Raw genomic sequence first — 26,017 nt, 5'->3', positions numbered from 1 at the left:
CAAAGTCAGCTGGTTCAGTGTTTTATTTTTGTTTTTAGTAAATATGCCCATGAGAACTCCATGAAGGACAGACACGCATGTAAGTTTTAGAATGAATACTGGGCCCAGAGGCAGATTATGGAAATCTATGACTAATAGTGAAATAATATTCAGACAGTTGTCATGGTAGCCTGCTCATTCTGTACAAAATAGAATCCACTGTAACAGTAGTTAGCAGAGGGAAAATGCTAGTACTAATTGGTTTGGGTTTTATTATTGTACATATCCCTTCAGACCACCCCATTTATATAAAAAGATCTCAAATATTTAAAATTATTAATAAAAATATGTATGAGGCTTTAGTTTAACACCCGCACCACTCTTGAAATCTCTCCATCAAACTACAGACAATAGTCCAGAGGAGGGTTTGATTGTGTACATAGTTGAATTCATCCAGACACCTAAATGAAACAGTGTTATGGACACAGAGGCAGTTGCCCTTTTCATTGACTGTTCTCAGATGTTGCTGTCAAAGTAATGTGCCAACCCAGGCAAGAAATCCCATGAGACTCTTATCTCCAATTAACCACCAAAAAGCTAGAAATGGAGCTTTGGCCCAAGTGGTCCAGCACTAACTTTTTTGTTGTTTTGTTTTGTTTTTGGCCAGTCCTGGACCTTGAACTCTCAGGGCCTGAGCTCTATCCCTGGGCTTTTCTCAAGGCTAGTGGTCTACTGCTTAAGCACTCTACCACTAGGCCAAACTCCCAGCCCCTCCAGAACTAGTATTGAGCAGAAAAAGCTAAGGGATAGCACCCAGGCCTTAAATTCAAGCCCCAATACTGGCATAAAACAAAGGAAAAAACCCCTAAGCAGTAGCAAATTTGTTCTGTGCTCAGAAGAATGACTAGAAACTAAGAATATTTCAAGACAGAGGGTGACAAAGTATTCTGGGCAAATCTATTTCTCTCTAGAATGGCTGCTTGTATAAAATTCCATCTCATTCAATGTAATTGTGGATGATTTCAAAGATTATATAGACAGATGGTCTCGAGAGTAGCACCACATAGTGGCTTTCTTCATTATTATTCAGGCTTTGGTACATTAATCACACTCTCTCCTTTTCTATCTGCCTTCTTCTCTTTGAGTTTCTTCCTTAAGAGAGGCAGGGCCGATTAAAATCCAGTATAATCAGACATTAGGCAAAGGACATCAAGCCATTATCTTCCATTAACATCTTAGAACAAATTACTCCTTTAATGTTCTTCAAACTTCTTGAAATGGGACATCATGAACTTAAAAACAAAAATTTCCACATCACTAAACACTGGGATACTAGATATACTACAACATAAATTGGGATGCAGAACAATCCTTCAGCTGCTGGTCAGCAGATTAAAAAATATTAATCAAAGCTGGGCACGGTGGCTCATGCCTGTAATCCCCTTTATGTTAAAAGCTCTGGAGAAACTAGGAATCCATGGAACATTCCTCAATATAATAAAGGCTGTGTATGACAAACCCACTGCTAGTATTACACTTAATGGTGAAAAGCTAAAGCCATTGCCTCTAAAATCAGGAACAAGACAAGGATGCCCACTCTCTCCACTCCTCTTTAACATAGTATTAGAATTCCTAGCCAGTGCAATAAGGCAAGAAGCAAGCATAAAGGGGATCCAAGTAGGGAAAGAGGAAGTAAAACTAGCCCTCTTTGCAGATGACATGATTCTGTATTTAAAGAATCCTATAGACTCTACTCCCAAGCTCCTTGAGCTGATTCAAAACTTTGGAAGGGTAGCAGGCTATAAAATTAACCCTCAAAAATTAACTGCCTTCCTCTACGCCAACAGTGAGAAGAACGAGGCAATAATCAGGAAAGCAACTCCTTTCACAATAGCCTCAAAGAAAATAAAGTACCTAGGAATTAGCTTAACTAAGAATGTAAAGGACTTTTTTGATGAAAACTTTAAAACCCTAAAAAAGGAAATTAAAGCAGAACTAAGGAAATGGAAAAACCTCCCATGCTCCTGGATTGGAAGAATCAACATTGTGAAAATGACAATCTTGCCAAGGGCTATCTACAAATTCAACGCAATACCCATCAATATCCCAATGGCATTCTTTAAAGAAATAGAAGAGGCAATCCAAAATTTCATATGGAATAATAAAAGACCCCGTATAGCAAAAACACTTCTTAGCAGAAAGAACAGCGCCGGAGGAATTTCAATTCCAAACTTTACACTATTACAGAGCTATAATTATCAAAACAGCTTGGTACTGGCACAAGAACAGGCCTGAAGACCAATGGAATAGAACTGAGGACCCAGATATTAAACCACAGACCTATAGCCACCTAATCTTCGACAAGGGAGCCAAAAATATAGAATGGAAAAAAGACAGCCTCTTCAACAAGTTGTGTTGGCAGAACTGGTTAAGCACCTGCAGAAAACTAAAGTTGGATCCTTCTTTGTCACCCTGCACTAGAATTAACTCCAAATGGATCAAAGACCTGGAGGTAAAAGCTGACACACTGAAAACTTTACAAGAAGGAATAGGAGATACACTAGGCCTCCTTGGCACAGGTCGAAACTTTCTAGGACCAAGAATCACAGCAAATAAGAGAAAGGCTGGATAAGTGGGACTGCATTAAACTGCGGAGCTTTTGTATGGCAAAGGACATAGCTAGTAAATTAATTAGGAAGCCTACAGAATGGGAGAAGATCTTCACCAACTAAACAACGGACAAAGGCCTCATATCTAAAATATATCAACAACTCAAAAAATTGAATCACTCCAAAACTAATCTCCAAAGTAACAACCATCCCATTAAAAAATGGGCCAAAGACTTAAAGAGAGTCTTCTTGAAGAAGAAACAAAAATGGCCTATAGACACATGAAGAAATGCTCAACCTCTCTGGTCATAAAAGAAATGCAAATCAAAACAACTCTAAGATTCCACCTCACTCCAGTTAGAATGGCCAGGATCAGGAAAACGAATAACAACAGATGCTGGAGGGGATGTGGCCAGGAGGGATCACTACTACACTGTTGGTGGGAGTGCAAACTCGTTCAACCACTATGGAGAGCAGTATGGCAGTGCCTCAAAAGACTAAAATAGAGCTCCCCTATGACCCAGCAATTCCAGTACTTGGCATTTACCCAACCATCCAGAAACTAGGGCATACTAAATCCACTACCACAACAATGTTCATTGCAGCTTTATTCACCATAGCAAAAATATGGAACCAATCTAGATGTCCCTCAGTTGATGAGTGGATCAACAAGTTGCGGTATTTGTACACAATGGAATTCTATGCTGCTGTCAGAAAAAACGACATCGCCCCATTTGTTAGGAAATGGAAAGTCTTAGAAAAAATCATATTAAGTGAAGTAAGACAGACTCAAAGGAACTTAGGCTCAATGGTTTCCCTCATTTGTCATAATCAGTAGAAACCTTGGGCTCTACTAGCAGAGATCTGCAGTAGAGCAAAACCTTGATACATAAGGCCATCTAGTATGAAGCTAATTGAAAAGACCTCCAGGATATTGAAACAAAAGCCATATAATGAATGATTGTTGTCCTTAATGTGCTATGTAATCTCTCATCTCTTTTGCTGTCCCTTGGTTATCTCATATTGTTACAGTATCTCACTTTGTTATCTGATATATTGGATTTATTTGTATTTGGTTATTTGAAATTGGATAGGGAAGGGGGAAACCAAGAAGGGGGAGGGGAGGGTAATGGGGACCAAGACATGTAAAAGGGTATCAATATATGGGAATTAATGCACCTTCTATCTGGCAAATATCATGTAACCCTTTTATTAATTACAATAAAAAATATAAAAAAATTATTAATCAAAGCTGGGCATGGTGGCTCATGCCTGTAATCCTAGCTACTCAGGAGGCTGAGAACTAAGGATCACAGTTCAAAGCCAGCCCAGGCACTAAAGTCCATGAGACTCTCATCTCCAATTAACCACTAGAAAACCAGAAGTGGCGCTGTGGCTCAAGGGATAGGGTGGTAGCCTTGAACTAAAGAGTTCAGGGACAATACCCAGGCCATGGGGTAGTGCAGTAGCCTTGAGCTGAAGAGCTCAGGGACAGCATGCAGGCCCAGAGTCCAAGCCCCACGACCAACCCCCCCCCAGGGGAAAAAAAACCATGATATGGAAAATAGCTAGCTACAGGTAAGAAATGTAGAAACATTAATTTGATAGAATTCGTATTTTTCCTCCCTTAAATGGAACTCCTGTTTAACAATGAAAGTTAACATCAAGGTTTTTATTTTTCACATGTAACAAAGAATCTGAAGTAGGAAATTTGTTATTGTGACTAAACTATGTAGTTTTTTTCTTCGTAATTGTCACAATAAAATTTCATAATGGGCCAGGCACCCATAGCTTGCACCTGTAATCTAAGCTACTCAAAGGGCTGAGATCTGAGGACTGCATTTTGAAGCCAGCTCAGAAAGGAAAGCCCATGAGACTATGATTTCCAATTTACCATTGAAGAGCGGAAGTAGAGCTGTATCTCAAGTGGTAGAAAGCTATCCTTGATCAAACAAGGCCCGGGACAGTGCTCAGGCCCTGAGTTCATGCCCCATGACTGGCACAAACCTAGAAACTCACATTACATAATGGTCACAAAATGTTTCTTCTACCTCTAGTACCACATGGGAAAAATATGGTAAAGGACTAAAGTCAAAATGGAGCAATCAAACACTCCTTTACTAGAAGTGCTTTTAGAAACCCACATTTATATACTGCTATTCAGAAATGTCTTCTAGCTACAAGGGGCCTAGGAAATCAAGCTGCTTTAGTGAGACACATTGCAAATTCAAACAAAATCAGGAAGCATAGTGCAGAGGTTAAACATATCGGAGCCAGACTGTCTGGGTTTAAAACCTTGTTCGTTTTTAGTTTGCTTTATGACTTAGGTTACCTTATAATTTTCCCACCTATAAGCTATGGATAATACCACTGTCTTTCCCACAGGATGTCTGTGAGGATTAAATGAGTTAGTATAAGAACTTAGTACAGTCTCTAATATATAGCAAACCTATGTTCTATTGTTATTAACAAGGGAAAGAAGACGTGTATTTGCCATACATACGAGCAGTATCTGACACAAATGTGTTGCAGTCTCGTAACTGTACTTGACCTGGATACTGTGCCACATGTGAACAAACACCCTGCTCTGAGAACTGCTTTGAAACTAAAATCCTATCTCATCACAAATAGCCATGACCATTAACCTTATACCTTTTTTTTCCCCTTAAGGCTAGCACTCTGCCCCTTGAGCAACAGAGCCACTTCCAGCTTTTTCTGTGCCTGTGGTACCAAAGAATCAAATTCAGGGCTTCATGCATTCGAGGCAAGTACTCTACCACCAGGCTCTGCTCCCAGCCCTTTTGGGGTGTGGGTCGTGGGACTTGAACTTTAGGCCTGGGCATTGTCTCTGAGCTCTTCGACTCAAGGCTACCACCCTACCCCTTAAGCCACAACGCCACTTAGAGTTTTCTGGTGGTTAACTGGAGATGAGCCACATGGACTTTTTAGTGCCAAAGCTGGCTTTGAACTGTGATCCTCAGATCTCAGCCTCCTGAGAAGATAGGATTACTTATGCCCATTTCTTTCTTTTTTGCATATATTTTTTATTGTAATTAATAGAAGGGTTACATTATATTCAGATAGAAGGTGCATTACTTCCCACTTATGCCCATTTCTGAGGAATGCAAAATAAGCAAACTTTCAAGTGTTTGAGCCAGGGAACCAATGTCAGTCACTGTGCAATTTTAGACATAGATTGTCTGGACACTTTCTCTTACAAGTTTCAGTAAATCCATTCCAGGTGCCTTCAGCAAACTGACGAAACTACCTCCATTTTTCATCTGTCTTTCCTAGACTAACAGGACCCTCAGTCTTGAAAGAGGCCTTGAGAGGAATATTTCAGGGGACACAGGAAACTAGATACTCAAAAACCTTGACATTATTACTCAGCATACCTCTAACTACTATGGTGGAAAAAGTCACACGACAGATAACTGCCTTCATTTTTCTACCTGGAAAATAGGAACTTTTAGCACCACAGGAGAAAAGGTGGGGTGTGACCAGTCGAATCCTTGTATTTCACAGGGGAGAAGCTGAGGCTTGGACTGTGACCTGGTGGCCAAAGAATACACAGCTGATGAGTAGTCACCCACATTAGTGCTCAGTCCACCCACCTGTTTCCTCCAGGACCCTGCTCAGAAAAACACAAGTAGACGGAACAGACTTGCTTTTCTTCAAGCAGTGCCATTTATCTGTTGTCTGGCTGAGAAGATGCCAGAGACTGCTCCCTGAGGTCAAGTCAGCCTGGGTGCCTAAAGATGTTCACTCCAAATGGTTTTACTCGGTTTTCAACTTAAGGGGGATGATGAATGCTAGGATGGCAACCAAGATCCATCCAGAAGTCCTGGAGAAAGCAAAATGATAGTGACAGTGAAAAGCAAGCCCAGATCATTTCGGTGAGAGTCCACGCAAGCAAGCACAGGCGGGGTTAATTGTCCATCTATGCAGTTACTGAGGGCCAGTGGTGGACTTAACCCTCACAGCTTTCATATCTGTCGTTTGGAATTCGCACTGCCCTGTGACCGTAGGGCCTGGGACCTTCGAGATCCATGGCCTGTGCTGCTCCTCCAATAGCTGCCATAGGGAAATGGTGGTCACCTTGGGCGCCCCACGCTCACTGGCGCCTTGGACAAGCAAGTCACCGGAGGAGCCGAGGCCTGGGCCCTCCGCCGCCTTCCCACGTGGGCCACACAGCCGCCCACCCTGTTGACGCCCGCCCTCCCCACCCGTCCCGGCCCTTCGGGAACCTTCCACCCCCCTCCCAGGACTCAGCCCTCCCAGCCCCAAGCCAGGCGGGCCTTCCCGGGACCTCCTCACCTCGGACGCCCCACACCGGTGGAGCCCAGGCCCCGCCTCACTTCGCTCCTGGGCAAAACGCAAAGCTCTGGTCCCGGGGAGCCGGGGAAGCTTCCAGAAGGAGCTGGGTTCCCGCAGGACACTCCTCTGCCCTTCCCTGCCAGGGCTGCGTTTGGGGAGGGAGCAGGAGGGGACCTGGAGGGTGAGCTGGGGGCTGAGCCAGCCCTGCTTACAGGCCCTGCAGGTGACTCTTGAGGAGCAGCCCCTCTAGGTCGCAAAAGCTTGGGTTCGGAATTCTCTGGCGAATTTGGCGCCTAAGAGGCGGGAAGGGGCGGGGCTAAGGCGGGCCGAGAGCGTGCAGCGCTTCGGAGGAGAGCGGAGTGTGAGGTAACTCTATAAGAACGCCGCCTGAGCCCTTTCCTCACATGAGGGTTCCATAGTGTAGTGGTTATCACGTCTGCTTTACACGCAGAAGGTCCTGGGTTCGAGCCCCAGTGGGACCATGACTACGGTAGTCATACTTTTATTCTTACCTAAAGAACGTACCGATTTACAGCATGTGTATCTTTCCTCTTTTTTGTTGATTTAAACATATTCGAACTTTTTTTTTCTCCTTTCCTTTCTTTTTTTTTAGTACAGGAGCTAAATGGCACCTTGTAACCCTTCAGATTGTAGCTACAGTTTCATCTCATTGACCAATGTCCCCAATATCTGAGACTGCCTTAGAAAATCCTGTAGCTCCTGGGGACACTTGCAATAGATCTTTTCCCGGAAAGCAGAAAAGACTGACTCCCCTAAACCTTAACCAAAAATGTATGAACCCAGCCAGCACCACTTTGACTGGGTTTGAATTATTAAAAATCGATTACAATTATAGTTATGATTGTCATTAAGGATTTCCTTAAACTCTAAAATACATAGCAGAAACAAAACAATCATTTCCTTTGTATTACAGTAGAATACAATCCAACAATTGCTGACTAAATGACCAAATTCCTGAACTTGTTTTGTTTGCTTTAAGGTGTTTTGTGTTTTTCTTTGTTGTTGTTTGTTTTTTTCTGTTTTTGCTTTACATCACAGCATTCCTAGGGAGTATTTTCTTTTCTTTTTTAGTATTGGCCTTACACATATTTGAGATGAGGAATGAAGGAAAGTTGTTGGAATCCAGAGGTAAATAAGAGTGTGACCAAGGCTGGAATTGTGGAAGCAAAGAATTAAAGGGGAAGGAGAAACATTTTCAATATGGTATTTTTAATATAATTATGCTTAGTCTGTGTATAAATGTACATCTTTTTCTAACAGAAGAATGTAATATATAACTTTTCAGATTAACAATCAAGTATATTCCTTTTTTTAGGGTTGTTACGGTCAGTTAGGGTTTGCTTTATTAGCTACAGGCGTTATAGAGTTGGGTAGGGTTGTTAGGGCAGTTAGGGCTGTTAGGGTTGTTAGAATTATGGTTGTTAAGCCTGTTCGAGTATATTCTTTTTTACACCATCTTAACTAGTAAATAATGCTACATATATTTACAATGACTGATGTAAACAGATCTCCAGGACATTTTCATCTTGCAAAAATGAAGATGTATCCTTCAATCTACCATTCTGTTTTCCTTCCTATCAGCTTTATTTTGAGTGTGTGTGTGTGTGTGTGTGTGTGTGTGTGTGTGTGTGTGTGTGTTCCAATACTGTATTTGAAACTCAGGGTTGGGCACTGTCCCTTAGCTTTTTTGCTCAAGCTTGTCACTCTACTACTTGAAACAGCACCACTTCCAGATTTTTGGTGATTAATTGGCAATAAGAGGTTCTAGGGTTTGTCTGCTCAGGCTGGCTTCGAACCTCCATCCTTCAGCATCCTGAGTAGCTGGCATTACAGGCATGAGCCCCTAGTATTACACATCATTTTGCATAGCTGCCCTTCCCACCACCAAGTTGAGTATTTTCCTCAGTGGAAAGGAAGGAACATGATGCTAGAGGGAAGACTGTGGCATGTCCATACAAATAAGAATGTTAGAGTTTATCTAGCAGGCAATTGTTCAAGGTGACCTTAGGAAAATGATGGCAGGGAAAGAAGCAAGGCCTGAGTCTTTAGATAATAGTTGTTTCCCTCCATTGTTCCCTTGCCTTTAAAGACAGAATAAGACCAATAATTCTCTTGCTAAACCGACTCAGCTGATGTTAGTGTCTTTGAGACTTCCTGTTGAGGCAAATAACTATATGGGCTAACATGATGAGGCTTAGACAAAGACCTAAGAACTAAACAGAATAAGATACTTAGTGAGTCCCGTGTTCAAGTTAATCCCCTGCTCCTGGGCCAGCTCTCCACTGAAGTCACACAGAGCTGCAGCCAAGGACAAGAGGAAAATGCCACCCCAGATACAAGGCTTCTTGTTATTACTTCTGTTTGGCTATGAAGGTATGTACAATTCAGCCACTGCCAATTTTTGCATATTTAATATCACAGTCTGATTCATAATATTGTTGATAAATAAAAAAGCAACTTGCACAACAATAAAAACCTACTCATGACTTGTTACTTAGTTTACATGTGTTATTAATAACCAATGTTTCATTTGAGTAGACATAATTTTTCTCAGAGACTTTTGGGTTGTATATAGATTCTTTGAAAATTCAAACTGTGCTTAAAATCCACAGAAAAAAGAAAGGATATGAGTGCAATGATTAGTGAGAAAGCATGATGCATTCTTGAACACTGTGAGAGTCAAAATAACAACTGATTGGAGAATTTCATCTTCCATTCTCGGTTATCACTGCTGATGAAGGATACCGCTGTTAATAATTCTGTTGGAGCTGGATGCTGGCGGCTCACACATGTAACCTTAGCTCCTCAGGAGGCTGACATCTGAGGATCAGCCAGGGCACAAAAGTCTGTGAGACTCTGATCTCCAATAAACTACCAGAAAAGGAAAGCTGGAAGTGGAGCTGTGCCTCACGTGGTAGAGCACTCGCTTTGAACAAAATAGGCGCAGGCCCTGAGTTGAAGCTTCAGGACTGGCACAAAAATAATTCTGTTGGAACAACAGATGTAAATGAGGACTATGCCAGGCAAAGCAGGGCAAGAGGTCACCCTATTTCAAATATGGATTAATGTAACTGGACACTGGAGTCTAAGAAAAAGCATAATCCTTTCCTTTCTCCCTTTCTCTTACCAACTGACTCAACAGTTCCTCTTTTCCCATTCATGTCTCATTGTCATTATTGTTATCACTTTAGGTCTACATTCTCTAAGTGAGTGAAAACTTGAGACGGTTGGCTTTTTGAATATGGCTTATGTCATGTTATTAACATGGTTTCTAGTTCATTTCACTTTGCTGAAAAAGATATTTCATTTTCCTTTAAGGCTGAGTAATACTCTAGGCTATGTAGTTAGAAATATATGTGTGTATCTATACAGTATTCTTTTTATTCATTTATCAATTGTTGGGCCCCTTGGATGGTTAGAATTATTATAATGAAATCACTTCATACTGTTATGGTTTGCTGATTAAAAATACATTTAAAAAAACAACAACAACAAAGCATAATCCAACTGAGTCCGGAACCCTAAAGAGTAAATATACACCATCATTTAAAAATTTCTAAGAAGAGCCGGGGTAGGTTATGCATCATGCACCTTTAAAAAAATCCTAGGTGAGGGGCCGGGAGTTTGGCCTAGTGGTTAAAGTGCTTGCCTAGCATGCATGAAGACCCGGGTTCGATTCCTCGGTACCATATACATAGAAAAAAGCCGGAAGTTGTGCTGAGGCTCAAGTGGTAGAGCTCTAGCCTTGAGAAATCCTCAGGCCCTAAGCTCAAGCCAGGACTGGCAAAAAAAATTCTAGGTTGAGCCAGGAATTGAGGGAAAAGCCCAAGGACAGTGCTCAGGCCCTGAGTTCAAGCCCCAGTACTGGCAAAAAAATATTCTAAGAATAGCCACAGTGGGAGATAAGTATGTAAATAAGGACACATGAAATTCAGATCTCTAAAATGTCACCAAATTACCTTTCTAATTATCTTAGTTTTAGGAAAACATAGTCTTTAATGCCTCTTTCAAGTCTGAAGTACCCATTTACTCAGAATTCCTTCTCTGGTTCATTTTAGACATTAGAAATGGGTTTGAAGGGCTGGGTTGGAGCTCAGCAAAGTACTTACCTAGCAAGCATGAGGCAGTATCGTAGAGACATGTTTTCTTGTCAGGCAGGGTGACTGCATGCTGGCAATCCCAGTACTTGAAAAGAAAAGGTCATGAGAAGATTGAGTAAGAGGGTACCCAGGGCTACGTATTGATACCTCATCAAAAAATACAGAACAGAAAGATTCATTTACTCATTTATCTTAGGTTCAAGAAGATATACTTGAGTATTCACAATAGAACAGTTATTTCTTAAATTAGCTTTAAGCAGTTGTACAAATAGGTTTCAATTTAGCGTATCAGTTGATGAAAATTAGAACTATGGCTCAAGTCCTAGAGTGCCAACCTTGAGCCAAAAAGCTAAGGGCAACACGTAGGCCCTGACTTCATGCTCCAGTACTAAGAGGAACATTTTGGAAGAACTTGACACTCAGGACAGGTCCTTGAGCCTAATAACCCTGATCCATGATCCCTGAATGAGACCAAGTCCCCTAACAGTGTCTCAGTGCATTTCGAATCTATATCTGTACATCTCATGGCTATCATTAACAGAAGACATGTGCTGAGAGGCATGAAGGACAGTATATTCTTTTTTTGCCAGTCCTGGGGCTTGACACGGGGCCTGGGCACTGTTCTTGAGCTTCTTTTGCTCAAGCCTCGTGCTTTACCACTTAAGCTACAGCACCACTTCAGGCTTTTTCTGTATATGTGTAAGCAAGGAATCAAACTCAGGGCTTCATGCATGCTAGACAAGCAGTCTACCACTAAGCCATGCTCCCAGCCCCTATTTACAAATCTTTATGTATGCTGAGACTTGATCAATTTATAATCCAGACACTAACACAATTGGGAACCTATATATGAAGGTTCTTTTGTTGGTTTTTGTTTTGTTTTCACTTTGTGCTGGTACTGGAGCTTGAACTCATATCCTGGGTACTGTCCCCGAGATATTTTTGCAGGTGGATGCTACATTTCAATGGAATTATAGGGCATGTGGTCTTTTGTCTCTTATTTAGCATAGGTCTTTCTGGCTCATCTGTGTTGAAGCATGAAGAATAACAGATTTATTCATGAATATGCCTGTTGCCTGAGATAATAACGTTTTTACACCAGAAGCAATCTTCTCTCTTCTTTCCAAGAGGGTGCTGGATTTCTCTGATGATTTACCCATGTTTCTCAAATAGATTTAGTTATCAAATAAATTAGATTATTATTCATACTTGCATGCCTTTCTGCTTCACTTCATTTCTTTTCCAGGGAAGGGAAGCTTCATATTTAATGATATCCCATCAAAGAGACTAAAATAGTCTTTTCTAGTCTCTACTGCACATTTTTCCTCTTGGACTTGTCAGGCTCAATGGAGAATCAGCCAGCCTTGAATTTTTTTGCTGTGGTAAGAAGAGTTTCCCAGTAGGGTGGCCTTTCTGGACAAGAGGACAGAATGAGCTCATAGTGCACAAGTCTAAGACAGGAGAGTGGCCGACATCTCATCTAACATGTGCAAGACACATGAAAGTAATCTAGTAAATAGGCAGAAGAGATAGGCAACCACAGAATTGAAATCTGTTTTCCCTTGCAAAGCTACTGGTTTTTTCTTTGTCTCCTTCCAACAAGGTTGTTTTCTGGTATGACAATAAATAGACCGGAGTAAAAAAAAAAAAGCTCTTGCTTTTGTTCTCTGACTTTTATGATGAAATCGTTTTGGGGAACTGCAGCCACCACGTTGCTGCTCCCTTGGTGACAGCCTTTCCTGTCAAAGCCTGCTGCTCCTTCTGTCTCTGCTCATTTCCTTAAGGAGCTGGCACCTCCCAGCCCCAGGCTGCCTGCACACAGATGCTTCCTAGGGAGGGGAAACTGAAAGGAAAATACGACCTACAAGAAATCCACCCAAATCTGAGGTAGCTCAGGCGTTAGCTCAGAACCCAGGCTTTCTTTCATGGCCTCTTCCTCCTCACGAGTACACAGTGGCTGAGTGCTGCCCACACCCGGCTCCAAGTCCCACCAATGGACACGGACAATTGGTTTGTTAAAAATAGGAAATGGAAGCCGGGTGCGGTGGCTCACACCTTTAATCCTAGCTACTCAGGAGGCTGAGATCTGAGGATCAAGGTTCAAAGCCATCCCTGGCACAAAAGGGCCTGAGACTCTTATCTACAGTTAACCTCTAGAAAAGGGGAAGTAGGGCTATGGCTCAAGGGGTAGGGTGGTAACCTTGAGCTGAAGAGCTCAGGGACGGAGCCCAGACCTAGTTCAAGACCCATGACCCCCCCCCCAAAAAAAAGGAAATGGAGCTTTAGTGCTAATGGGAAGAAATCAGAATTCTTTCCTCATGCATCGTGAAGTTCATAGTGGAAATCTCCTATGACAAAAGACAGATTAACAGGAGAAAAGCATTCAAGCCCATTAAGCAATTTAGAAATGGAGACCTGGTTGCTGGGCATGTAGCGAGGTGTCAGAACATGTATAAGGTTCTGGGTTCAATAGCAGTACTGAAACAAGACAAAAAATGAATGAAAGATTTATATACTCTGCACTTCCTATCTGCTTTGGTACATTAACGTATATCCAGGTATTCTATAATGAACAAATCATTACTTTTATCTTATTTGTTCCATTTTATTGTTTTTAGTTTCTTAGTGTCTGTGGATATTTGTTTCTGGCAGATAGGTGTTGGCTTAATTTCTTCCTGAAAGGGGCCGTGAACGTTGGTATCAAAATGATCACGTCACTGTTGCATGTAATACATGGTTGTGTTGAACTTTTTTCTTTTCTTGATTTCGTTTTCCCTCTTGTTCTTTTGATCAGCCACAGTTGGATTATCATCTACAGAGGTATGTAATAGGAAGAACGCTAGAATTTATGTGGATACTGCTTTGGAAGTTTTCTTAGCCACAATGATTATATACAGAACTACTGAACTTCATTTTTTGCTGCTTTAGGGTGAAACCTTGCCATGCTGAGAATCATATGATCAAATACTGAGTAATAAATACCCTAACAAACAAGGCACTATTTCCTTTCGTGTGTGCATGTTTTTGTTGTTGGGCTTGGACTCTGGGCCTGGCGGCTGTCTCTGAGCTCTTCAGCTCAAGGCTACTGCCCTATCCTTGAGCCACAGCGCCATTGCCTGTTTTCTCCTGGTCAAGTGGAGATGAGTCTCAAGGTCTTTAGTGCCCGGGCTGGCTTTGAACCAAGATCCTCAAATCTCAGCCTCCTGAGTAGCTATGATTACAGGTGTGAGCAACTGCACCCAATTCTTTCATTTTTTTATTGTGCCTGTCCTGATGCTTGAACACAGGCCTGAGCACTTTCCCTGAGCTTCTTTTGCTCAAAGTTAGTGCTGTAACACTTGAGCCATAGCACCGCTTCTGGTTTTCTGTTAACTACAGATGAGAGTCTCATGTATTTCCGGCCTGGGCTGAGTTTGAACCATAATCCTCAGGACTCAGCCTCCTGAGTAACTAGGATTACAGGTATAAATCACTGGTACTTGGCCTTCAAGACGATTTTAAAGGTACTTTTTCCCCCTGTTGCTAGCAATAGCATCTTTTATCTAAATAGTTAATGTTTGAATTTTTACCTTATTTTTTTCTGAGCTTCAAAAGATGTTAAAATGTGTTTAAATTTAATATGATCATTTGTGTGGCCAGTGTTTCATATGTGTGTGGGTATTCTTGCTGTATTTGTCCAATGTTTAAGATAGGGTGTCACTGTACAACCCAGGGGTATACAGCAACATGCAAGAATTATGGTAACATTTTAATGAAAGTAAGGGAAACCAGGTTTTTAAATCAGATGGTGCAATTCTGAATCCAGTGCCTTGAAAACTCAATCTCACATACAAAACAAACAAACAAAAGAAAAAAACTCCCAGGTGTGTGAAGTGCCCAGCCTTGCATCAGGGTTGTCAATCCCTAAGAATGTGACTATTGCCCTGGAAGCTTATCAGTTGTTGCCTCTGGTGGCAGACATTTATTTATTTCAAATCCAAGATGAGTGGCATTGTGTGTGTTCAGGCTGCAATAACAAGTCTACCATCAGAACAAAGCAATCGTGAATGATGGGTAAGGAGTGGGTACGACTTTTGAAAACAAGCTTTCTAGTGGAGTTGACCAGTTGTCTGTGCTGTGACTGCTCCAACTTTCTACCCCTCTGGCTGTCTGCAGGATGAAAGTGAGGGCCCTTGGGACCAAAAGCCATGCAAGTGTGATTGCCAAGCAGGATCCAATGCTCTGTGGTCTGCAGGCGCCATCTCCTTAGACTGCATTCCAGGTGAGTGGCCCCAACCTTGGGACATGAAGTCAAAAATGTCCTTTATTGAGCCCTGTTCAACCTGGCTGTGTGAATTCTATAAATGACTGGTTCTGGCCTTCCAACAGCTAGTCTCGCATTTCATACTGGCCACTGCTCCAGCCAACTGTACCAATGCCATTGTTCAAAACCAGCTTCTTGGATCTCTACCAGGTCTAGCTAAGGTGTTTACATGGGGCTCTGTAGTCAAGGAACTGAGAGTGTACCAATCACTGAAAATAAGTCAATGACAGGCAGTATGGAGCTTTGAGAAGGGTATGGGCTTCAGGGCCAGAAAACCTGGAGCTGGTATTCCAGATGGATCACTTCTGGAAGGCTGCTTGGTTCTTTTTCTGCTCAGTGAAGGGATAGAACTGTGCCTGGATCCCATTGCACATCACACAGCCCCGTGCTTCTCCCACACAAGCTGTAGCAGCCCAAGCCAAGCAGGTCTCAGCCTAAGCAAGGGGCTGAAGGGCCAGCTCTGAGCTCCGGGCCCTCCCTTTTCCTATCATGGAGTCACCTGCACTGGATAATTAAGTAAAGTACAACCACCTGCCCAGGAGAGACTTACCTGCGTGAAAAAATACACCGCAGTTATGTGAATGCTTCAAAATTTACAGGACAACCTTTTCACAGAAAAATGTAATCTATCCTGATCAATAAGAATATCTTCCTCCAAGACTGTTGCCAGAAATCTTTGCCTGTAAAGGACCAAACAGTAAATAGTTTGGGCTTTGTGGATCAAATGATCTATGTCCCAGCTATGTCATCGTAGCTTGGAAACAGCCTTACACAGTATCTAAATAGAAAAAGATGGCTGCTAGCTTGGAAACAGCCTTACACAGTATCTAAATAGAAAAAGATGGCTGCGTTCCAATAAAATGTCATCATAAAACAGATGGAAAAGCCAGGCCTGGCGGTGTAGTTCTTGAAGTCATTGTCATCTCTATACTTTGGACGCCGAGGTAGAAGATCTAATGGAGGAGGCCTGCTGGTACTACACAAAGACATTCATCAATCAATGAATTACTAACTAAGCGGAGGTTCTAGTAGTAGAGTTCAAACCCCACCATGGTCAATAAATAAATAAAATAGTAAAGAAATGAATGCATCCATCGTTCTGAAACAAATTTTAAAAACAGAAAATAAAACAGAAAGTAAGCCAAGTAGTTTGGTGACTCGTGCTCTATTAGAAGGAATAAATGAGATATGAGATTTCACAATAGCTGGTGCCTCGTGGTAGCTGACTTAGAGTTAAGGCAGAGTTTCAGACATATGGATTACTTCAGCAAAGGAACAGTAAGGCCTGAATGAGGGAAGCGGGAAGGCCTTTTTTGACTTCAGAGGGTTTTTCCTATATATTTCACTAGGTTCCGTGACATTGGCTCAGGCAGCCATTCAAGTGTTGCTGTCTTTGGCCTCATCAATCCTGAAGGACTCTCTTTTGAAATGTATCTATAAATTGCTTTCAACATGCGCCTAGCACATGTGCCTGGCACTGACAAGTCAGAAATAAAGGACTCAGCTCCACCATGGAGACATTTACCACTCAGGAGAAATACATGTTTTTACACAAAAGACATAAGGCATACTGAAATGCCACCTGAAAGAAGTTCTGAGAAGGAAGTGAACAGAGATTATTTAGGTAGGTTGGCTTCACTAATATGAACAGCTATGATGACAAGAGGGTCTTCATCTCAGAGGGATGTGGAAACCACCCTCGTCCTCCAAGCAATCTCGCCTTACTCACTTGCCATGGACTTAAATTTCTAAAATTAGAAACTATTTTCCCCTTAAGTAGTATTCTCTTCCCATTGTTTTTGTTGTTGTTGTTGTTGTTGTCTGGTTCTGGTTTTGCTACCAACTCAAATATTTTCTGGAAGGAATAAAAAAAAAGACAACCTTGCTAAGGGGTTGATTTATTATATTACTTTTTTTTGTCATCTGTGAGGCTTGAACTCTGGGCCTGGGCACTGTTTCTGAGCAGTTCAGCTCAAGGCTACTTCCCTATCCCTTAAGCCACAGCACCACTTCTGGTTTTTTGGTAGTTACTTGGAGGTAAGAGTTTCATGGACTTTCATGCGTAGGCTGGCTTTGAACCTTGATCCTCAGATGTCAGACTCCTGAGTAGCTAGGATTATAGGTGTGAGCCACCTCACCCAGCTTATTACTTGGTTTTTTAATCTATGAGATGATTCAGAGAGGCCGAACTTGCCAGAAGCTTCCAGAAGTTATCTGTCCATTCAGGGACTGAGATTTTCATCAGAATGTCAAACATACAGCTTATCTTTTCTGGATCTGCAGCTTGGGTGATGGCATCAGAGTCTGCTGTGATTGTGGAGACCCTAGAAAATCAGCACAGTGTATGGGGGTGGGTACTCAGAGGTGGCAGCAAAGCCTTCAAGCACACACTTGTTAATGCCCAGTGGCCACATCCATAGAACAGAAGGTGAGGTGCATTATAGCTACCTAAGCTTTGGCTAAAGCAATTAAAGATACTAATACTGTCATTTCCACAGTTGAGCCATGATTAGCCTGGCCCTCTGACAGCAGGTCATAGGGTGGGAGGGAATTTAAAGGTGTAAGAAATACAATGGTTTGTTAATGCTTAATTTTGATTTGATGCTGTTTTACATTCAAGTGTTTAATCTGTTCTTTTATAGATTTATTCTATAAGCTTTATTTTTCTATATTCTACTATATTGCCATACATCTTCAAGTCTGATATGCATTATAATATTCAAACTATGGAATCTCTTGTCAAGAAGGACTTTGAATATTCCTTGTGTCTTTAGGTTAACTTTCTGTGGTACAGGATACCAAACTCACAGCTTCATACAGGCTAGGCAAGTGTTGTATCATTGAGTGACCCCCCCCAGCCCTTAACTTTCCTTCTAAGTATGCTTGGCCCACATGCCAACAAAAAGTAGTGACTGATTAAAAGGATCTAATACGTTAAGTAAAGATAGCTTGGATCAGTAAAACATAAATTTACCAATACCCTTTTGGTTACCAAGAGCCACGTGAATCACAAAAGAGGTTAATTTCCCTGAAGAGTGAAATGAATATGGAAATTCTAAGTGCATGGGCAGAAACTTGGGAAAGATCATATGGGTCTGACAAGGATCCCCTCATGCCTTTGGCAATATTTCTCTACAGCTCTCTAGCTTATATTCATTTGATAGTTATAGTTGTGTTGCAAAGGGATATAGGGAACTTATTCTCCCATATTGGCCTTTCGATTTGCTGCCTCTGCCATTTTCTTTACTACTTGCTCCTAGAGGTTATCCAAAATGTGGGGGCCCTGTCTATTTGATCATCCATCCATTCAGTATCTGTTGAGTGCTTAGCGTGTAGCTCAGAGTATAGGGAATGAGCAAGAAAGACCAGAGTGACAAGCACTTCCTTTAAAGAAAAAGTCATATTCCACAGGGGCACAGGATGCCTTGGAGGCAAGGGAAGTGTCGCGATCTGAAGTGTCCAGCTGGCTAGTGGAAGGAGCAGGAAGGGGACAGAAATCAGCCTCCAGGCCCCTGGGATAGATCTGAAGGGAGCTTAGGCGTAAAGATAGAGAGGAAGAAGAGCCAGGAAATGCCACATTTTCTATTATGGCATTTTCTATTCTATTTTCTAAGTGCTATTTATTTCGTGGCACACAGTGCATGAGAAATACCACATTTCCTATTCTTCCAAGTTAAAATAAATCCAGTTTCAGTGCTGTGTCATTTTGGACCTGTGAAGTATGTAAAGGCTAGCTTCCCCCACCCCAGGCCTGGGGCTTGAACTCAGGGACTGAGCACTGTTTGGACTTTCTCAAGGCTAGAGCTCTACCACTTGAGCCACAGCACCACTTCTGGCTTTTTCTATGTATATGGTACTGAGGAATCAAACCCAGGTCTTTGTGCATGCTAAGCAAGCCCTCTACCACTAGGCCAAACTCCCAGCCCAAAGCATGCCTTTTGAAGTCCCCATCTCTTCTCTTTGGGTGGGTGGTGTGAAAGCTCCATAAGGGCCGCTTGGGGATGTGGGCTTGTGGGAGGTCATTTCTGGAGAGTTCCAAGATGGTTTTTTGAGGGTATCCAGTGTGTCTTCTGACTTAGCTGGAGCTGTCACCTGGACAGTCAGTGAATTCCTCTTTAAGCTTACATCATTTCAAGTCCATAAGCTGCTTTTAGCAGCTGGAGTCTGCAATTTGTGGCTTGGAGGTATCAGTGCCTTCAACCCAGAGCCGTGGACAGGAGGATGGATGACAACGAGTTCAGGTGTGGACATTTGGGACACCAAGCTTCTCTGAGTCACCCAGGTGGAAATATGCATCTGGAAACTCTTCTGGGAGTCCTGGGCTGAAGCTTGGGGACCGGGAGGCAGGCCTAGTTTCAAAGAGAGATGGTCATGTGCCCTGGAGATTGTGTGCAGGATCCACATCTGGACAAACATGTCCAGAATACAAACTGAACATGGAATTCCGAGCTACTACACAAGTAGTCCCAGGATTCCAAGAATACTGCCATTGTCCAACACTGCTAAGGGACGGGAGCCAACTCCTTAGCTTTAGATGGACTGATTGGGGGAAAATATGCCCAGAGTGTTTTGAGGGGACACCAAAGAAAGAGTAAAATGCCACAGATAGGGGATCAGGAGGGAGAGGTGGTGCTAAGGCTCTTCCTCTCTTTCTGCCTTCTCCCTCACAATTGGCCTCCCAGGTAGCCAGCATTGCAGCCATTTGCTACCATACAGGATAAAATTCGAGTGTGTGAATGTACCTTGTTTTTTCTTCCTAGAATGCCCATATCACAAACCCCTGGGTTTCGAGTCAGGGAAAGTCACACCAGACCAGATCACATGCTCTAACCCAGAGCAGTATGTGGGCTGGTATTCTTCGTGGACAGCAAATAAGGCCCGTCTCAACAGTCAAGGATTTGGGTAAGTAGGGCAGGTAGTCCTGGAGGGATTTGTGTTGCTCTTATACAATAATGCTCTAATAAATACATATAATACATGCTCTAATAATACAATACATGCTATAATAAAGACAGCATTTCCTGCTATGTAAAGTGACTTATGCCTGTAATCCTAGCCAATTGGGAAACAGAGACTGGGAGGTTCACGGTTCAAGATCATTATAGGCAAAAAATTCACAAGACTACCTCCCCCCCCATACACATCTCAACCAAGAAATTTGGGATTGGTGATATGTCACTATCACCTGAGCAAAGAAGGTACAGCAGTAGAAAAGGTGGACGAGGTATTTAGCTTCAGGAAGTACTAAGCTCAAGGGGTGGGGGTGGGGTGGGGGCGAATGTAAGCCCATTGTTATATAACTCGATATTCAATGAATGGGATGAGTGCTGTGGGCAAAGAAAAAAAAAGGGCCAGTGAAGGCTTTCTGAAGAAAAGATCTCATAAGGCCAGCAGTTTGTCCTAGTGGTAGAGCGCTTGCCTAGCATGCATGAAGACCTGGATTCCATTCTTCGGTACCACATACATAGAAAAAAGCCAGAAGTGGTACTGAGGCTCAAGTGGTAGAGCTCTAGCCTTGAGAAAGCCCAAGGACAGTGCTCAGGTCCTGAGTTCAAGCCCCAGGACTGGCAAAAAAAAAATGACCTTACAACTAGGGGCACATTTACTGTAAAGGCCTCGGGGCCAGTCCCGCTGGCTTTTTGCTAGGTTCACAGGGAGTGGCTGCTGGTGACTCTCGTGCTCTCTGCAGATGCGCCTGGCTCTCCAAGTTCCAGGACAGTAATCAGTGGCTACAGATAGATCTGAAGGAGATCAAGGTGATTTCGGGCATCCTCACCCAGGGGCGCTGTGACATTGATGAGTGGATGACCAAATATAGTGTGCAGTACAGGACCGATGAACGCCTCAACTGGATTTACTATAAGGATCAGACTGGAAACAACCGGGTGAGTGGGGCTCAGCCCAAACCACCTTGGGCTCACATCCCTGAGACTCCTCTCTCATCCTCGGACCCTTGGCCTTGCTGTCAGAACACTGGTCCACCACATGTTACTCACCTGTGCTTCTTCCCTATGTTCTGCTTGTAGCCATGGTGCCTAGCTGTTTGGAAAGAAATGCTGTTTTTGTCCCAGAGATATTTGTCTGAGTTCTCATCTCATCATGTAGTTGTTTGAAGACTCAAGGCTTGCCATTTGGACTCTGTTTCATTGGCTCATTGGATACACTTTGCTTAGGTTCCTGATGTGGATAGCTAGTCATCTATTGATATAGATAGGACCTGCCCTTACTGTTGATTGAGACTCACTGACAATCTAGCTGGTTAACTAATAATTTAAGTACATATATGTTTATTAAAAGGCTGGGTGTGGTGGCTCAAGCCTGTTATCCCAGCAACTCAGGAGGCTGAGATCCGAGGATCGCAATTCAAAACGTACCCCGGCACTAAATTCCGTGAAACTCATCTCCAATTAACCAGCAGAAAACTGGAAGTGGCGTTGTGGCTAAAGGGGTAGGGTAGCAGCCTAGAGCTGAAGAGCTCAGGGACAACACCCACGACTTGAACTCTCTCACACCTCTAATTCTAGCTACTCCAGAGGCTGAGGTCTATGGATCATGGTTCGAAGCTGGTCTGGGCAGGAAAGTGTATGAGACCCTCCAATTAACTTACCAAAAAAAGAAGCTGGAAGTGTAGCTGCTAATCTTGAGCAAAAAAGCTCAGGGACAGCACCAAGGTCCTGAGTTCAAGCCCCAGCAGCACTACATATACACACACACTTCAAAGGATGCCACAGATACTGAGGCCTTTTGGAACTCTATATTCTATACATGTTTTGAAAACTGTGAGCAGTCATCCTCACTATGTTCTAAACACAACCGATGACTGATTTGACATATTTATATGTATATATGCACTGATTAGAAATAAATACTGGCTGGCAATTTAGAAATGCATGCCAAAGAATAAGGAATTCCCCAGGCTGTTTTTGACATTTAATCAGGTTAGTAGCTGTAGATGTGTTTGCTGAGAATCAGAAGATTTTCTAGTCCCTAGTGACAATCTGTACCGTAAGATATCATAGCTTGAGGTTTCAAAGAGGTTTTAAGACAAAATAGGAAACCTCATCTTTTGATACTTGACACTTAATTTCATTTTTGGTCTTATTAATTGGTTTCTCCCCAAGATGGGAATTTTCTTTTCAAGCCCCATGCTCCTGAATGCCTTGATGGTGCTCTCAGGATAGCAGTATATGAAATCTGGCAGATCCTGTCCATAGACTCTTTATCTGCCTCTTAATTTGAACAGACTCATGGCTTCGACAGTGGGCAGCACGGGGCCTTGCTTCAGGGAAGAAAGAAAGGCAGACAAGACATTCTGTTATGTGCCCAGAAAAGGCCAAGTGTCACAGCCAGATGTTTTCCGGAGAAAACAAATGGAAGGAAATAAAATCTTTCTGTGTGCTGGGACAAAACTATCTTTCTAGAGAGAATGCCAATGATGTCTCCTGAAGTACTGTTCAACATCCATAGCACCTTAACTCCGAAACATCACCAATTTCTTCTCTACTCTGTCACCACCCTCCCCTTTCCATATTTTTTTCTCTAAATGTGTGTGTGTGTACTTGAACTTGGGGCCTGGGCACTATCCTTAAACCTTTTGTGCTCAAGGCTAGCACTCTACCACTGTGGTTCCACTTTGGCTTTTTGGGGAGGTAGTTTACTGGGAGACAAGAGTCTTACAGACTTTCCTGCCTGGGCTGACTTTGAACCATGATCCTCAGATCTCATCCTTCAGAGCAGCTAGAATTCCAGACTTGAGCCACCCACACCCAATTTCTCTCTAGTTTTTATAGCCAGGAAATTTTTTTTTGGGGGGGGGTGGTTCATGAGGCTTGAACTCAGAGGTGTCCCTGAGCTCTTCAGCTCAAGGCTACCGTCCTACCCTTGAGCCAAGCCCCACTTCCTGTTTTCTAGAGGTTGATTGGAGATAAGAGTCTCAGGTCCTTTTGTGCCCAGGCTGGCTTTGAACCTTCACCCCCAGATCTCAGCCTCCTGAGTAGTTAGGATTATAGGCGTGAGCCATTGCGAGCCAGCTATGGAAAATAATTTTTCTTGAGCACATTTTGGATACCTTTAGTACATGGGAATCCCTCCTTGTCAAAAATGCAAAGGACACAACTAGAAAACTGTGATAAGGACCAAGGCATTTTTCTATCAGCATCATCAAGCAGGACTTCCTGTGATGATGGAAACATTCTTATCTGCACTGCTTCATATGGTGGCCACATGTAGCTATGGAGTATTGAAATGTGGGCAATGCTGGCTGAGGTGTATGCACAATGCCCTGGGTTCCATCCTAGCACTGAAGAAGTGAGAAACTGACTTTTTCTGGTTTTGCTTCACAGATATTGAAATAAACACATGTAGCTAGTGGCTATCATGTTGGATAGTCCCCAAAGATGTGCCAAACAGGATCTGGTGATGTGGCTCAGGTGGCAGAGTGCCAGCCTTGAGAAAAAAGCTGAGAACATGAAGACCAAAGTTCATGTCCCCCCCACCATCCACCCCCAACTATATCCACAGATTTTTTTTTTGCCAGTCCTAGAGCTTGAACTGAGAGCCTGGCACTGTCCCTGAGCTTCTTTTGCTCAAGGCTAGCACACTACAACTTGAGCCACAATACCACATCTGGCCTTTTTTATGTAGGTGGTACTGAGGAATCAAACCCAGGTCTTCATGCATGCTAGGCAAGCTCTCTACCACTAAGCCACATTCCCAGCCCTCATGGTTAGAATTTAAAGCGTACTTGTAACCTTTTCTGTATTTTAACCACTTTCTAAGATTTCCCGTAGTTGTAAGTTGAGGCTAGCTCCAGACAAGAGTCATTCTTTTCTTCTCCTTATATGTTGGTGACTGGATTTCCTCCCTCTCTTTAGGTTTTCTATGGAAACTCAGACCGGAGCACCACAGTCCAGAACCTGCTACGGCCCCCCATCATTTCCCGCTTTATCAGACTGATCCCTCTGGGCTGGCATGTCCGCATTGCTATCCGGATGGAGCTGCTGGAGTGTGTCAGCAAGTGTGCCTGACTCCCTCCCCAGCACACCCGGGCCGGTGAGCAGAGGATGTGTGTGTAAGGGGAACCGCCTGGCCACTCTGATGACTGAGGCTTTTAAAGGCAGAGAGAAGATTTCATCCACACACATGCAAAATAAGAGTTTCCAATTTTAACGAAAGAAAAAGAAAAATGATCACTTTCTCCTCTTTGCCAGGGCCAAAAATAATAAGAACAAAGAAAACATCTCCCAAACTAATTTTCTTACAAAAGCCTAAGTAATTTGCTGGAGCAATTGGCTGCTTTCTCTCTTCTACTTTTCTTTTCTTTTTCTTTTCTTAAAAATCTCAATAACACTGAAAGCTGCAGTCCCCCAGGGAACACAAAAGAGCCCTGAGAATTTGAAAAATTCTATTTTGCTTCACCATATTGAAAACAGACATATGGTTTCAGAAAAATCATGCTTGAATGCGGAAAGGGAAGAGGTCTACATTTAAGTTTCCATAAACATCCTGGTCTAAGTCAGGTAGACAGTTGAAGGTTTGGAGGGTGACTAGTTGGCAGACATGACTGAAGTGCATGGGAGTCTGTAGCATGTCCCACGATTGTCCTCACACTTCCAGCTTTTTCTATGTGGTACCAAGGAATCGAATCCAGGGCTTTGTGTAGGCTAGGCAAACACTCAGGGCCTGATTGCTGTCCTTGGACTTTCTCAAGGCTAGAGCTCTACCACTTGAGCTTCAGCACCACTTCTGGCTTTTTTTTTCTACGTATGTGGTGCTGAGGAATCGAACCCGGGTCTTCGTGCATGCTAGGCAAGCACTCTACCACTAGGTCAAACTCCCGGCCCCATAATTTCTCAATCAGATATATGACTTGAAAATATTTCTATCATCCATTGTTTTTTAAACTCTTGATTGAGTATTTTGAAGCATATTTTTTTTTGCCAGTCCTGGGGCAATGAGGGCCTGAGCACTGTCTTTGGGCTTTCTCAAGGCTAGTGGTCTACTACTGGAGCCAAAGCACTACTTCCAGCTTTTTTTTATGTATATGGTACCAAGGAATCGAACCCAGGTCTTTGTGCATTCTAGGTAAGCACTCTTACCACTAAGCCAAACTCCTGGCCCTTGAAGCACCATTTTTAAATTTTTTTGTGGTCTGTCATGGGACTTGATATCTGGACCTGGGTGCTGTTCCTGAGCTGTGGTAAATTGGAGATAAGTCTCACAGACTTTCATGACCCAGTATGGTTTTGGAACGTGATCCTGAGATCTCAGCCTCCTGAGTAGCTAGGATTACAGGCATGAGCCACCGACGCCCGGCAGTTTTTAACTTTAAATGAGGTCCAATTTATTTATTCCTGCTTTTTTTTTCCTAGTGTCATTTATCTGAGAAACCACTGTCAACCCAAGGTCATAGAGATTTAGTACTAATTTTTTCCCCAAGGTTTATAGTTCTACCTTTTACATTTACCTCTTTGCCCAACTTATCTAGTTTTCCAAAAACCATTGGTTGAAAAGACTATTGGTTGGCTGGAGGAGTGGCTCAAGTGGCTCTCCAGACTCAGGATGTAACCTAGAGGTAGAATACTGGGTGTGGGAGGTATTTCAAATCAGAGATACACTAAACAATATATTCTTCAAAACTAAGAAGATTGTCCATCTAAAATGAACCATTGAAGGATACTGAGAGAAGG

The 26,017-nt window shown here is 42.7% G+C and overlaps 1 protein-coding gene and 1 non-coding gene across 2 annotated transcripts; both read left to right on the top strand.

Moving 5' to 3' along the window:
- Positions 1 to 7,314: 7,314 nt before the first annotated feature.
- Positions 7,315 to 7,387, top strand: Trnav-uac (transfer RNA valine (anticodon UAC)). Its single transcript has one exon. It is a non-coding gene; the product is annotated as a tRNA-Val (tRNA).
- A 1,860-nt stretch (positions 7,388 to 9,247) lies between these two features.
- On the top strand, positions 9,248 to 24,355 carry Rs1 (retinoschisin 1). Its single transcript, XM_090326411.1, has 6 exons — positions 9,248 to 9,299; positions 13,821 to 13,846; positions 15,182 to 15,287; positions 20,090 to 20,231; positions 21,019 to 21,214; positions 24,203 to 24,355. The coding sequence occupies exons 1-6, from the start codon at positions 9,248 to 9,250 to the stop codon at positions 24,353 to 24,355; spliced, it is 675 nt and encodes a 224-aa protein (XP_090182537.1).
- The last annotated feature ends 1,662 nt before the right edge of the window (positions 24,356 to 26,017 follow it).

The sequence above is a fragment of the Megascapheus bottae genome, chromosome X (assembly GCF_031878675.1).
Source record: "Megascapheus bottae isolate mThoBot1 chromosome X, mThoBot2.hap1, whole genome shotgun sequence".
Classification (NCBI taxonomy): Eukaryota; Metazoa; Chordata; class Mammalia; order Rodentia; family Geomyidae; genus Megascapheus; species Megascapheus bottae.
The sequence above is the reverse complement of the archived record's forward strand: the minus strand, read 5'-3'. Positions and strand labels throughout refer to the sequence as shown.